General features: G+C 46.7%; 2 protein-coding genes across 8 annotated transcripts in view; both read left to right on the top strand.

Moving 5' to 3' along the window:
• The window catches only part of CPT1A (carnitine palmitoyltransferase 1A), a 50,616-nt gene extending 46,552 nt beyond the window's left edge, over positions 1-4,064 (top strand). For all 4 annotated transcript variants that reach the window (XM_027578165.1, XM_027578164.2, XM_027578166.1 and 1 more), the window contains 3 exons: positions 389-502; positions 756-848; positions 1,804-4,064. In XM_027578165.1, coding sequence (XP_027433966.1) covers positions 389-502; positions 756-848; positions 1,804-1,890 — 294 coding nt within the window. In that variant the 3' untranslated portion in view covers positions 1,891-4,064. The remainder of the gene's footprint in view (positions 1-388; positions 503-755; positions 849-1,803) is intronic.
• A 1,501-nt stretch (positions 4,065-5,565) lies between these two features.
• The window catches only part of TESMIN (testis expressed metallothionein like protein), a 40,483-nt gene continuing 31,038 nt past the window's right edge, over positions 5,566-15,010 (top strand). For 2 of the 4 annotated variants that reach the window (XM_027578064.2, XM_027578065.2), the window contains exons 1-5: positions 5,566-5,647; positions 5,958-6,506; positions 9,194-9,349; positions 11,683-11,803; positions 14,062-14,138. In XM_027578064.2, the coding sequence (XP_027433865.1) occupies positions 6,030-6,506; positions 9,194-9,349; positions 11,683-11,803; positions 14,062-14,138 (831 nt within the window). In that variant the 5' untranslated portion in view covers positions 5,566-5,647; positions 5,958-6,029. The remainder of the gene's footprint in view (positions 5,648-5,957; positions 6,507-9,193; positions 9,350-11,682; positions 11,804-14,061; positions 14,139-15,010) is intronic. The other 2 variants (XM_027578066.2, XM_027578067.2) reach the window with 1 other exon arrangement.

The following is a 15,010-nucleotide window of genomic DNA, read 5'->3' as shown; positions in this document are numbered from 1 at the left end:
GATCATAGTAAGGTGTACTCAAGTAATTAGGAAGTGATGAGCCCTTAAGTGTTTATCACTCTTGTTCTTAATAATTTTAAGGTATGGAATTTAACTTTAAATAATGCTGTGTTGAACAAGCCGCTTGAAAAATTCCTAAAAATTAGCTCCAGCGGAGCACGGCCCCCTTTCTGAATCTTAGTTCGTGTATCTGCCCCCTTTTTTCTGCTGGTGTTGGCCCCTCCGGTCCAGGTGCCCTCTCTGTGCACGTACTGGCCCCGAGCCAGCGAGGCCTTCGGGGACCCAGACCTCCGGCGTCTGAGACAGCCCAGAGACCCAGCGAGCCTTTACAGAAGAGGACAGCGGTGGGAAAAGTGTCATCAGAGAATCTCCTTGTTCTCCTCAATAGGTTTTATCTGAGCCATGGAGATTATCGACCAGCCAGACTCCTCAGCAGCAGGTGGAGCTGTTTGATTTGGAGAGGAATCCGGAATATGTGTCCAGCGGAGGGGGCTTCGGGCCAGTAAGTGTCTGAGTGTAGATATACACGGAGCTGCATATCTGGGGACCGGACGTGCCCGTCCGCCTCCACTGCGGGGCTTCCTAGGCTCTGAGCAGCCCTCGTTACCTTGTTGGTTAACCCCCACCTACTCCGAGGAATTCTGCAGATGATTAATGCAGGTGTTTACGCTGTCTTGTCTGTAAAATGTGAGAGAGTCCCCTGTCCACATCATCTCGTTCCCCGACGTTAAGCTTAATCTTACCTGGTTCTCTAGGTCGCCGACGATGGTTATGGCGTGTCGTACATCCTCGTGGGAGAGAACCTCATCAGTTTCCATATATCTTCCAAGTTCTCCAGCCCTGAGACCGTAAGTACAAAATGAAGCCCCCTTTCCTAAAGACAGAGTATTTTTACTGTTTTCTGTTTCATTTGACAGACTTGTTCTTTCTTAATTTGACAGAAAATAGAAGTTCAACTATATGCTTTTACTCAGTCTGGACATTTTCAGACAAATGAGTTTTTAAATTCTTTCACCTCATTTTTTTTTTTTAAGATTTTATTATTTGAGAGAGAGAAAGCGAGCATGAACAGAGGGACAGAGAGGGGCAGAGGGAGAAGCAGACTCCCCGCGGAGCAGGGAGCCCGACATGGGACTCGATCCCAGGACCCTAAGATCATGACCTGAGCCGAAGATAGATGCTTAACCGACTGAGCCACCTAGGCGCCCCTCTTTAACCTAATTTTAAAGAAATGATCTTATTTGGTTGCAAACGTTTGTCTTTGCCTTTGGCGATGGTCTTAAATCTTCACATAGGAGCGCTTGTGTAATTCTCAGATGCTGATATTGGAGGGTGGACGGAGGTCAGCACGCACATGCTAAGAAGAACGCATATAAGATGATGCAGGGCCTGCAGTGTTCTGTGGCAGTGGAAGACGTGACTTCCTTCCTAGCATGGCACCCTGAATCCTTGTTTCTATTCTGCCTTTCCACGTTGTGGGTCCCCTGAAAGCATGGCCAAGTTCACCGTTAGCAGAGAGGATTGGAATTCACTTATTCACTGTGCTTTATGTAATGCGTTGATGTTCGGGGAAGCCTTGCATCAAGACCACAGCCACATGAACTTAGAAACTGTTATTTCTTTGAACCCACAGCGTTTCTCCAGAACGGGTAACTTAGTGATTAAGCCATTCAGCCAGAGCCCAGAGAGAACCGGCAAAAAAGGAACTTTTGTTCTTTGAGTCAGGTTCCAAGTGTAAAGGCTTGAGGCGTGGGGGTTTTCATGTCGTAACGTGTGTTTTTGTTTTTTGTCTTCACACGAAAGGACTCGCATCGCTTTGGGAAGTACCTGAAACAAGCAATGACTGACATCATCAGCTTGTTTGGGTCCAGCGCCAACTCCAGAAAGTAATTCCACTAGAGCCGCCATGAAGGAAAACGAGCTCTTCCAATGAAAAACCAAATGAAAATTAGCTGTCGATCCTGATTGTAGTTCAGGATGCAAATTTGCTCTACAAAACTCAGAAGTTTTCCTTCCATCGAGGGTTTGGTGTTTTTCTTTTTATAGAACAGCAGGTCTCCACCATGAGAAGTGTAACTACTTCCTGGCTGGTCCTGACTTTGGGAATGTTTTGATAAAGCGCTCCCCCCGCCCCGAAAGTTTTTGCATCTGCCTGTGTTGACTGAGGGACGAGAATATCGTTGAGCTCTTGAAGGGATTAGTGGGGTTGTGACTTCACACGTTGGAAACGCAAGTGGCACGTTTCCTCGGGGAGTGACCCAAGACCTGGTACTTAGGGGCATTTCCTTTTACCAGAGCTTGTTTTGTTCAGAGAGGAAAGCGGTCGAGTTTTGGAGAGGTTAACTGTTCGTAGCTGATGCATGTGTAACACACTAACGGAGACACTGTGCTTCTGGAAACAGTTTTTGTCACTGTGGGAAACTGTGTCATCAGCCGGTTTGGTAGCCTGTATTCGCCTCCCCATGTTGGAAGCGTGTAGTCCACCCCATCTTTAGTTTTACTGACCGTGCAAGTCTTCGAAACCCAGTGCCTTAAAAGCGGAAGGCCCTAAGCAAAAGGGAGACCGTGGGAAAGATTTCCTGTGTCAGGTCTTCAGGTGGAATTGTGTCTTACTCCCCTTCTCAATTTACCGAATGGGTAACCCTTAAATAAGTGTTTCCTGTGGTTTCCCTGCCCCTAGAAAGTTCCCTCCTGAGGGCAGCTGGGCTGGATTCCCGCCTCATCAGACTGCTTTCCTGGTGTCATTAAGCAACAAAAGAAAGGGTGTGTGTGTGTGTGAGAGAGGAATGGGGAGCAAGGGATGTCATGGTCAAGTGTGAGGTGTCTGGAGCAGTCACTGAAGAAGAAAGTATAAGCCGTGGCTCCGGAGCACCACTTACCCAAGCTGACAGCAAGGGAGGGCATGACATTTACCGCTGACGAATAAAGCTTGAGAAACAGGAAGAATAGCCTCAAAATGGTCAGGAGAGTGCAGCGCCAGTCAGCTCCAAGAGTGCTTTCGAGTCCCGCCTGGCGAGAGAGAACCACTCTCCTTTCCAGAGGAGATGGAGGGAGATGGAAACGGCAGGCCACGTCATCTTGGTGACGGATGAAAATGTCGCAGGTGACAGGTGCTAGGTTTAACACAGCCTGCCCTTCAGATGGGTGTGCCTTTATCTGAAAGCGTCTGACCGACCAAAAAGCAATTATGCACTGAATCGTCTTCAGTATTTAATGTAAAAATAAAGGATCACGGATCGAGAAAGACCCACTGCCTCTGGGCCATAATGACCAGCTTAGCTGTCCATTTTTAAAAACTGTGTATTTATTTTTCTGACCACTTTGTTCTGGTGGGGCTTGCCTCTGTAAGAGTTGTGCACTCCAGCAATAACCAGACTGGGCTGTTGGAGGAGATGGGCACTTGCTGCAGCACACCTGCATATTTTATGTATGTATATGTGATAATGTAAAAATCCCACCTAAACGGGCCAAAGATTTTTTTTTCTCTTAAAAGCAAGAAGAGATGAAAACAGACAAAAAAAAAAAAAAAAACCTAAAAGGTAAACCAACAAGTACAGTAACAACCCCCGCCCCCCATTCATCCGTGGTTCATAGTCAAGGAGGTGTGGGGGAAATGGCCCACTCTGTCCCGGGCTGGCGTGGCTTCCAGTCAGAGCAGGCATCGGTCACTATCAGAGCCACCCCAACCCTGCACTGTCTCGACCACTGACCTTAGCGTTCCCATGTGAATTCCAATGTCGCACTCGTGTAGCACTCAAACACGTTTGGGCTCGTCTCTCAGGTTTAAATACTTCAAATGTAATTAATTGTTAACCAGTGCAGTTATCAATGCAATTTTATGTTTCCTAAAAGAAGGAAGAGTGGGTTTTTATTGTACATGTTGAAAGGAGGAGGGAAGAGTATTATGTATTTAATTTAATTTGGAATAAGCCATAGTCTTAAAAGAGCTGTGGTTTGAATTTGTTATCTTGGGCTGTCCATTGCATGTAAATACAAGATGCTCTTTTGGATGTAAATCTGGGAACTGTAGTATGAATGTTATCATTAATAAAACATTAATCCCAGCCTTTGTTTTTGACTCTTTTGTTATATGAATAAGGAGGTTAGAAGTCAGGGATGAAGCCCAGGCTCTGGAGACAAAGGAGAGAGACTGCAGGAGGCTTGCACAGATGGCCCGGCCTGGACAGAGTAGACATGGACAAGATTCACCGACCTGGCTGAGAAGGGCAGCTGCTGAGTTGGGCTATGGGTTTCCACTCTATGTTTATGCATTCTCTCCCTGCTCCTGTGCCTGGAACAGTGTCTGACACAGAGTAGGTACGAATGAAGTCTCTGTTAAGCAAATGCATGAATTCAGTTTTCTCAGTCTCTATTGAGCACCTACTGTGTGCTAAGCTCTGCTTGGTACAGCGGGGACAACATCAGGCTCTGGTGGTGGTGGAGATCAAATCCAGTGGGGGGAGGACAGAGCCAGGACAACCATTCGAAGGACCCTCAAGTGTCCAAGGCAGAGGAGAGGATCACGTGTGGGCAGAGGTAGCTGGCTGAGAAAGGGGGCCGATTTGAGAGGAGGCCTGAGTCACAGGGCAGAGGCAGCTGGCTTTGGCTGATCCAGCAGGGCTGGGAGAGCATCTAGGAGTGTTGCAGAGGTCCTGGGCCTTCGAGTCTGGCTCGTTTTGTGAATCACTCAGGTGGCTGTGCACATCTGATGCATGGGAGCAGCTCTGTAAAAAGGTGTGAGTGGTACGGTCTTGCGGGTTGGTGTGCTTGCTCAGGCTACTCAAGCTAGTCAGATTTTATTTTTTTATTTTTTTAATTTTTATTTATTTATTGATTTGAGAGAGCCAGAATGAGAGAGAGAGAGAGAGAGAGAGAGAGAGCGCACATGAGAGGGGGGAGGGTCAGAGGGAGAAGCAGACTCCCCGCTGAGCAGGGAGCCCGATGCGGGGACTCGATCCCGGGACTCCAGGATCATGACCTGAGCCGAAGGCAGTCGCTTAACCAACTGAGCCACCCAGGCGCCCCAGATTTTTTTTTAATGAGGGCTCTTCAGTTTATATCAACTGCATTCTCAGCCCTGCCCTGAACTCAACTGACTTCAACTGTGATGTGATTATGTTTCAGCCATAAACTCAGAGTAAGCCCATCTACGCATATGCATCTGTATGTGAGGCCCTGGAAAGGGCTGGAAGGACACACAGCTGACTTAAATGTCCCCTTTGGCAGGCAGCTCGACTGGGGATGGCACGGTCCTTAAGGGAACTTCGGCTCTATCTGTAATGTTTAAGTATTTCAGTATAGGGTTTATTATCCAATGAAAGAAAAGAATCTATCCTAGTTTTGATCAGAGAAGTCAGACTGGTCTGGGGGCCTCAGTTTCCCCATGTGAGCCTGGAGCTGAGGACCCTGAGAGCGTCCTTTCTGACCTTCCTCCCCGCAACAGCCCGCTCCCCGCCCCCTCCCGGGCCACCTTTCTCTCCGCGAGCCCCGCCCGCGCCCCCTCCCCCAGCTCGGCCCCGCCCATCGGTGCCCCGCCCACGTGAGCTCCGCCCCTAAACGCCAACGGCCGCCGGCACGTGAGGGGCCGGCTCGCCCAGCCCGACATCCTCGCTCGGCGCTCCCGCAGCGGCAGCCGCGGCGGCCCCAGGTGTGTCCCCCGGAGGAGGCCTGACCCCGCGCCCCTCCGGCCGCCGTCGGGTCTGCCCGCCGTCCCTCGGCCCGGCCTAGGGGTCTGCAGGCGGGGAGGGGGACCGTGGGTCCCCCGGTCGGCCCCTCGGGGGCGGCGGGACCCCAGACGGGGTCATCCCCTCGGGAGCGGAGGGACCCCCCTCCGCCCCGGTCATCCCCTCGGGCGCGGAGGGACCCCCGCCCCGGTCGGCCCCTCTGGCGCGGAGGCCCCGCTGGGGAGCCCGGGCGGGGCGGGGCCGTGCCCGCCTCACCTGGCCACGTCATTGCAGGTGGGCTCCCGGCCGGAATCCGAGTAGCGAGGGGTGCGTGGCGATGCCCGGCCCGAGGTCCCCTCAGTGGCTATGGAAGAGGTCCCTCTGCTTGGCGGGTTGTCCAGTCCCGAGGAGGAGATCGTGACAGACCTTTTCAGTGCAGAGAGTCCGTTTGTTTCTGAAAACCTTACCCTGAAAGCCCCGGTGGTGGTGAAGCACGAGGAGGACGAGTTCCACGTGTTTAAAGACGCGTATCTGAGCTCCGCGGACCCCAAGGAGCCCCTCCTGCACGCGTTCAGCCCCCCGCTTCACGTGGACTGTGAGAGTCAAGTCAAAGTGGAGCTCGTGGTGGACCACAACGACGATGAGGAGATGCTCCCGGAGTACCCGAGTCTCCCTGAGCTCAGCCCCCTGGAGGACGCCGCGCTGTCCGTGGCCCCGCAGCCGCAGGCCTACAACGTGCACTTCCTGTCCTCCCTGCTGGCCCCGCACAGGAGTCCTGCTGTCGTGCACCTGGGCGCCTGGGCCAGGGAAGGAGCCGCCCACCCCGGTGTCCGGGTGATTCCAGTAAGATCCAAGTGGGGAACGGGCGCGGGACCTCCGCCACCCCCCTCGGAAATAAGTGGGGCCACTGGCCCGGGCCAAGGCTTTCCCCACAAGCCTTTTCCCGGGGTCAGTAGCATCCCCGGTTGGATTCACTGGGTCCAACTGAGCATCTCCCTCTGTAAGCCCCCTGGGGGCTGGTTCAAAGTGGCCTAAGGCTGCAGAGAGCTTACAGCAGAAGAGGGAAAGAGTGGGAAGGGGTGCGGCCCCTCTTTGCTATCACTCACTGGCTTTAGGAAAGAAGCCCCTTTAAGTTAGAGGCACTAGCCTCTGGGGAGAAAATGCAGCGTGATTGTTTTCATGTAATCATGGAATCAAGATGTGAGAGCTTCTCTCTGCTAATTGTTAGGGATCGTTCCTCAAGCATATGAAGTATAAATCAGTCTACATTAATTCCTGCTAATTCTCTGCTAACTACCCTCTTTTGCTGTCACCACTGGTGATTTTCTGCTTTGTTCTTGCCAAAACGAAACAAATCAATTTTTAAAGGAAACAAAGGATCCTGAAGAAATGGGTACTGGCCCCCTAAGAGCATCTAGTTTGGAAAAACTAGATTCCTCAGCCATTAAATCACTGTAGTAAGTTACAAGGGAAGCCTCTGTGGAGCACTCGGGAGTTGGTGTTGGGATGGCTGTAGCCTGACTGCATGTATCCTGAGCCATAGCTGCAGGGGCTTGGATTTCTGCCTTTCTGGTTTTCCTTCAGTGCAGTCACTGCTCCTTAGTGTTAAGGAAAGATGGGGAGGAGAGGCTGGGCCTCCACCACCCTCTCAGCTTACATAGAGGAACCCTAGAGCTCACCCAAGTCCTACAAGCCTTCACCCACGGTAGAGGTCTTCCTTGAATCTTTTTCAGATGGCTTGAAATGTCAGCCACTCCATTTTGCTTCCAGACCAAACTTGGGTTCCTGGCACCTTTTGCCTGTGAGGCCTCTAGTCCGGCTACCTTCCTGTACAAAGTGGACTCAGTGAGAATTCATCAGAACAGGAATGGAACTAGCTCATGTCAAAATCATAAATTCCCTTTTAATGTAATCCAATTTTAACAAAATGTAGGTTTGACAAAATAAAGGAGAGGCTATTTGGATGATATTTCTTTGCTTTTTAAAAAAAAATTTATTGCCTATTTCCTAGTTAACTAATAAAATGAAAAAGATACAGCATGAACATGTTTATCATTTAAACAGAATGGGATTATTTTTTAGTAAATATTGAGGATGAATTGCTAATTTCCCTTTTCTAGAAATTCATTCCCACATTGACCTTTGTTTATATCTCTTCTGTAAAAATGGGACTTTACTGAGTATAAGTAGTTCAGATCATAGTTGCATGCGGCTGAGGAGTTGATACATTCACTGTATAAAGCACTTGTTAATTACAAGGTGGTAAATTAAATCTAAACTCTGATGGCACCTGCCTGGCAAGTTCCTCAAAGCAGAAAGCAGAAGAAAATTTAAAATTTTCTCTTTCTCTAAAATGTGAATTATCGAAATAAAGCCATAACTTGAAATACAGCTAAACCTTCCTCTTTTTAAAGATTTATACCTTTATGCCAGTCTGCTGTGCTAAGGAACCTGCCAGTAATTTTTATCTGTGTGGGTCACTGATTTCACCATTCGACATCTCCAAGTTTGCATCCACAGCCACACCTAGAAAGATTGTTATCTGTGCTGCGATTTTATATGAGGTCTTCAGAATGTTACCCTAGAATCACCGTCTTCTTGGAAAGACTCTAGGACCTACCTCCTGGCCTTTGGGGAGGCTCCCCTGTACTCTGCAATGGGCACTGTGGACAGGTGAGAGTTCAGGAGGGCGTGGCCGATGCCATCCCAATCCTCCTCACATTAGCAAATTTTAGAAAGGATCCTCACGATTTTGGAACTCTTGAATCTGATGGTAATTTTTTTAACCATTGAGTCTTTTTAGTTTTTAAATTCCGTTGGTTTTCAGTAGTACCGTTGGCATTTCGCCCTGTCTCTGGTGATCTTGCTGTGTGTCCCTGAGATGGCAGATGTTGCAGAAGATGGCTTAGAGATGACACTGGCCACTCCCTGTGCCCTCACTTACCGTCCTGCCGCGCAGTCAGGAGAGTGCTATTATGTAATTATGAATTTTGTCGTAAATACATGGTCAATATTACATCTGATACGTCAGCAAGGATTGGAGCCTTCTTGAGAAACATCGAAATCAACTGGAATATTTCATACAACTTAATGAGCATGCTCTAAGAACGGTGAGAAAGGGTCAGTATCTGAGGCCATTTTAAGGAAGGCCCCCCCCAAGGCTGCCAGCCCCTGTAGAGTGGGGGGGGTGCTGTTGAGCCCCTCGAGGGGCACCGGGCCAGTGGAGCATCTTCTTAGTTCCTTATGCTGTGTGTTTGAAACAGCATGAGCACCACATTGAAATCACACCTCCATACTTTGTGGGCAGATGGTTTTGGTCCTCGGGGTCCTTCCTCCCCAGCGAGGCTGATCAGAGGACTTATCACCCCTCCTTGTTGCCCCCCATAGGGAAAATGATAGTGTGGGAGAGAAGTAAGGGTAAGGGTGCTCTTTACTTAAAACATAACTTCTACAGAGAATTTTCTATAGAATGCAACTGTGAAACCCAGTGTCCACAGTGTGGTTTCTAAAATAACAATTGCTTTTTTTAGGTGGAAATAAAGGAGGCAGGTGGTACAATTACAAGTAACAATCCGGAGGAAGCAACTTTTCAGAACCCTCTTGGTCCAGAATCCTGTTGCAAGTTCCCCTCATCACAAGAAGCAGAGGACGCTGACCACTCTCACAAAAAAGACTCTAACCCAATGGTAATGATGCCAAAGGAAATGTGTCTGACATTATCTTAAATGTTTGATTCTGATCATTGCTAATTCGGTAGGAATCGTTGATTTCAGTCACTGTTTTTCATTCTTGTTTTTTTTAAAGATTTTATTTATTTGACAGAGAGAGAGACACAGCGAGAGAGGGAACAGAAGCAGGGGGAGTGGGAGAGGGAGAAGCAGGCTTCCCCGTGAGCAGGGAGCCCATTGCGGGGCTCGATCCCAGGACCCTGGGATCATGACCTGAGCCGAAGGCAGACGCTTAACGACTGAGCCACGCAGGCGCCCCACTCTTCTTACTTGTTGAATCCACATTTTTGGTTGCCTCGTCTATCAAAAGAGGGACGTAGTGAGAACCTCTCTAACGCTCTGAGATTACCATTTCCTGGGGCTTAGCAAACCAAACAAAGATTAGGACATTGCTGTCCTTGCTGAGGAGGGTGAGCACAAGTCCCCTTGGGCAGTGCAGACCCAAGGTGGGCGCAGGGCTGGGGCAGCCTGCAGAGCTGTGTGGTTTGGCAGGTGGGGCGGGTAGAGGGAGCTCTGCTTCTCTGGCTCTTTCCCTTTCCTAATAATACCAAATTCAAATACCTAATACTTCCAAATTCCTAATAATACCAAGTGACGCTTGCATGACATAGTCCGTAACATGTGTGGTTCTTGTGATAATTTGACATGTTCGTACTTTCATTTAATCCTCCTGTCAATGCTGTAGGCTAGACATATTTTTATCTACATTTCATGCATGAGAAAAGAGAGATGTTACATGGTCTGCTTGTAAGTTGTGCATCTGGGACTCCAGGTCTGAGTGTGGTGAGGACTGGGAAGGAGAAGAGCCAGAGAATCATCGGGCCCCAACTGTTCTTCCAGCAAATAGTCCAAAGAACCAGAGACTGCCTTTTCCCTGGCAGCTCTTTATTCCAAGAAAGGTGGCCTAAGCTCTAAGGCACATACTTTAACTAGGAAATAACTTGAAAATGAGCTCATCACGAACTCTGGCTTAGCCATGGCATATATCAGTACCTGCCTGTCTGTCTGTGGTTCTGCTCAGGGGTGTGGGTTCTGAGAGCAGAGCCTGTCCAGGATGCCTGGACCAGGTGAGCAGGGTAGGAACTCTTCCAGTTACACCAGACTACTGAGTAGCATACACGAGGTCCTGGTGGGGGGTGGGGGAGGCACGGCAGAGCCCAGGAGAACCCACTCTTTATCCATTTTGTGCACCTGTGTGTGTGTGTGTGTGTGTGTGTGTGTGGCTATAACTTTGTCCTCTGAATACAAATAAAATTCCAACCAAACATGAATACTGGCCTCTTATCCAATGTCGGGCTGATGTAAAGGTTTGATCCAGTGATCAGCACTTTGTTAACATAGGCTCTACAGGTGTTACTCTGCTAACATCGATCCTTTGTGCTTGTTTGGGGTTTCCTGTCTGGGAAACCCAAAGGCAACCTAAAGTCAGAAACCACAGCTTCTTTGGGTATCTGTGGTTTTACCATCGGAATTAAAAGCTACGTGTGGGCAGAAACCATGATTTTTCTTGCCTTTATATTCACGCTGCACTGCCTTGGATGGGACGGCAGCCAGTGAGGGGCTCCGTCCATCTGTGCCTTGCCTGACTTGTGTCTTTGACCGACAGACTCACCTGGCTCACTGAGGACTCATTTATGGTCAGATTGAACAAGGTGATCGGAGATTGCCAGTCAGGCCCAAGGAGACTGACATGGCTTCTTAGAACCTTCTAGTTCTTGGATTAACCTTTCTGAACTGTACTTGTAGGAAATAAAATAAATGGACATTTAAAAAAAAAGCCCACATGTAAAATAATAGTATGTGTGTGTAGCAGGATAGGATAACTCATAAAATATAAGATTATTCTAAGTATGTGATCAGCTCCAGAGATGAAGTCGGGGATGAAGTCTTCCTTACAGTTACCTGGATCTAATGGGGCTGGGGTTGGGCAGATCACCGCACTCTTCATTCATGCAGACAGTGGCGTATGCGGGTGGGGAAGGAAGCGCGGTGCATAGTCACCTGATCCTTACCCTAAACCTCCATGGGCAGACACTGTAGAGGAGCATGAGCAGGAACTCACATGCACACACTGAACATGTCTCACAAAACACTGAGGGATTTTTGCCCTGTGGTACCTCCAGAGAGCATGTTATTGTGGCGTAAGAAATCAAGAACAGATGTTTAGCTTGCCATTTTCCATTAAAACTTAAATTCTGGATTAAAGTTACTTTCTCAGATTTAAGTTGATTTAGGTTCATATTACTGGATATCTTTTAAAAATGAAACCTGATCATTATTTTTCATTTTAGGTGATATGTCAGTTGAAAGGGGGTACACAAATGCTGTGTATAGACAATTCTGGCACAAGAGAACTAAAAGCACTTCATTTGGTTCCTCAGTATCAAGACCAAAATAATTATCTACAGTCAGGTACAGAGTACAATAATAAAAAAAATTATGTCATATATGTAAGTTGGTAAGTGAATATGTTTGGCTTTGTATATAGAGTTAGGTTATTGAATAGGCAATTTGGCAAGCCTCTTAGCCCTTATGAGTGAACTAAGAATAGAAACAAAAATCTTTATAGACTAACTTACGTACATTGTATTTTTGGATATTTATCCTCTACTTGGGCTAGCTGCAGAGAGCTTGTGATCCGAACAGGCCATTGCTGTTAACCAGCAAGTGGGTGTGCCGAGAGGGGGCTGGGTTGAAACATCAGCCTTTCCCGGATTGGGTAGGGGGTTGGCGGTTCAGGTGTGGTTTAGACTATATACATTTTAACGGAAGCATTTTCATGTAATCAGTGAGAACCATGACTATGCTTTACTCAGCATGAGTTTTGAAATATATCAAATGCTGATTTTTCTCTTCCATTCTCTCAGAAACATCTTTAGACTGGCATAATAATAATAAATGACCTATAAGTCCTTAATTATCCTCAAATTACTTACAAATGATTAAAGATAGAATAATGACATAGTTTTAGGATTGAGTTTACAAAAGTTAGACCCTAATTCTTTTTTTTTTTAAAGATTTTATTTATTTATTTGAGAAAGAGAATGAGAGAGAGAGAGAGAGAGCATGAGAGGGGAGAGGGTCAGAGGGAGAAGCAGACTCCCTGGTGAGCAGGGAGCCGGATGCGGGACTCAATCCCGGGACTCAAACTCCAGGATCATGACCTGAGCCGAAGGCAGTCGCTTAACCAACTGAGCCACCCAGGCGCCCTAGACCCTAATTCTTAAAAACTAGACATCTCTATGTGGATTATATACATAATCATGTTATTCTGAATCTTGAGTTAATCAGAATATTTTAATTATCATGTTTTGCTGAACTTGCCAATGATTGATTTATTTTTGTTTTATTTTTTGTTGTTGAAGTATAATTAATCTACCACATTATATTAGTTTCATTTGTACAACAGTGATTTGAGGTTTGTATACATTGGGAACTGATCAACATAGTAAGTCTAGTTACCATCTGTTGCTACACAAAGTTGATACAATATTATTATTGCCAATAATTTAAATCAGTATTAAATACAGATGTCATTTCAGTGGTACTTCAGAGTTCAGGGCTAAAAGAAATATCGTAAATATTGTATCCATCCTGATAGTTTCTTTATTTAGGAACAGATAAAATGCCTTTAAGACATTTGCTTTTCTGTGATACGGAATTGGGGCTGGAGTTCTGTCTTCCAGAAGCCCTTTGTCCATACCCACCACGGATCACCTGGCTCCATTTCCTGTAAGTCAGAGCGGTATCTGATCCTCTGCACAAGCATTAGGAATTAGGAAAGAGGGCTTCTTTCCTAATTCCCTTCCTTCTGGAACATGACAAAATCCTAATGCCTTTAGGTCCACGAAAGGAAAGGGTTTATATAATGTTCTCCAAATCTACTTCCTTGTCATATATTCATAACCCCCTCACCATGTACATGTGAAATACCAGCATAAGAGAATGCATCCTGTTACCAAAGACTCAAGGTAACATCACTCAAAGGATGCGTAAACCCCGGGCAGGGAATGTGTTTAGCTGGTCGGAGATTCAAGACACTAAGACACATTTCTCCCTCTGCCTTTACTTATGATCACTGAGGTTTGCAGGGCCTCTGGTGTCTCAGGAATGTTTTCCACAGCATCCTTAGACCAAAGAAATACCGATCAATTCCAGTAGTTAAATAGTTTGGTCCAAACAGCCTAATAAGTATTTGAATCCTAGCAAGTTAGTAACTATTTGGAAAAAAGAATACAGATAAATTGAAAGTAGTTCATGTGGTGTCCAACAGATGTCGCTGTGCTTTCCTCGAACGTGCGACATATCCGGAGACTCCCTGGTGAGTTTGCTGTGGCGCCTGAAGGCACCTTGGCACAGAGCCACAGCTTGGGAACCTGGGCACTAGCAACAGTTTTGTTTCATTTTGTTTACAGTATAGTAGACTATCCCTGGAAGCTTAAGTTAGGCAGATTTAGGACCAAGAAAAAGGGCATAATAATTAAAAAATAATAACAATACATTGACTCAAAAGGTTTTACAGAATAAAAAAGCAAATAGGATCAAGATAAGTTTAAATGATTTGGCACATGATAAATCCATGATACATGATCATTTTTGTACTTTGCCCACGTGCAAGTAGAAAAGGAACAATATATGTTATCAATTAATTTTAATTGTCTTCCTTACAGATGTCCCTAAACCAATGACTACTTTAGTAGGAAGATTTTTGCCAGTACCAGCAAAATTAAATCTCATTACACAACAAGTGAGTCATTGTTTTAATAAAGAAAAATGCAATTGGGCACTATTTTCTCTTAAAATTTCAATTGTTGAAGTTGGGATTACTCAGGAAACATCATTTATCCTCTTTTTTTTTTTTTTTTTTCAAATCAACAGTGAAACCTTTATAAGTATTCAGTACCTCCACCGCTGTGTCAGACACTGGGGCTTGGGAGGGAATGGCATAGGTTCAAGGCACAGTTCTGGGCCAGCCCTGTGGGGCTGTCTTGCTTGCCCTCTCCTACAGCCTCCGGACCCTCCTTCTGCCCCATTTGCTGAACTTGTCCTTTGTGGCCCTGCTGTCCATCCACCAGGACACACCACTCATTTGGTGTAGAACATTCCTCACCTTCCTCGGTGGAATGGAAATGCTTTTTTAGAGTTTAAAATGCTGTTATGATTGCACCATAATATGCATATACTAAATATAAGACAAATGTGTTCTTTTCCCTAAGTCTTGATATAAAATGTTACTGCCCCGGAAGAGCCTTTTGTGACTCCCTGGGGTTGACAGTCACTGTCACGGCACCTGTCTGACTCTCTGCCCAGTACTGTCATGGTCTTGCGTCTTTTGGTTTGTTCGTTTGTCTGCGTCTACCCACAGGTATGCCAGGTCCACAGGAGTAGAGATCTTGTGGGTCTAGTTTGTCTCTGTAAACTGAGACCTGGAATGAAGCCTGGCACATATAGGACAGTCACGCAGAGTGACTTTCATTCAGTAGGGCCGGCGCTGGTCTGAGCACTTGGACCACATCGGTGATGCCTCCGAACAAAAGCAGAAGGAAACATGTGACTCTGTCTCCTGCAGCTTGCATTTTAGTGTGGGAGACAGACAATACAGGCAAGTCTAGTAGATAA

The sequence above is a fragment of the Zalophus californianus genome, chromosome 11, assembly GCF_009762305.2.
Source record: "Zalophus californianus isolate mZalCal1 chromosome 11, mZalCal1.pri.v2, whole genome shotgun sequence".
In the NCBI taxonomy this organism is placed as follows: domain Eukaryota; kingdom Metazoa; phylum Chordata; class Mammalia; order Carnivora; family Otariidae; genus Zalophus; species Zalophus californianus.
Note: the sequence above shows the minus strand (reverse complement) of the source record. Positions and strands in the feature narration are given on the sequence as shown.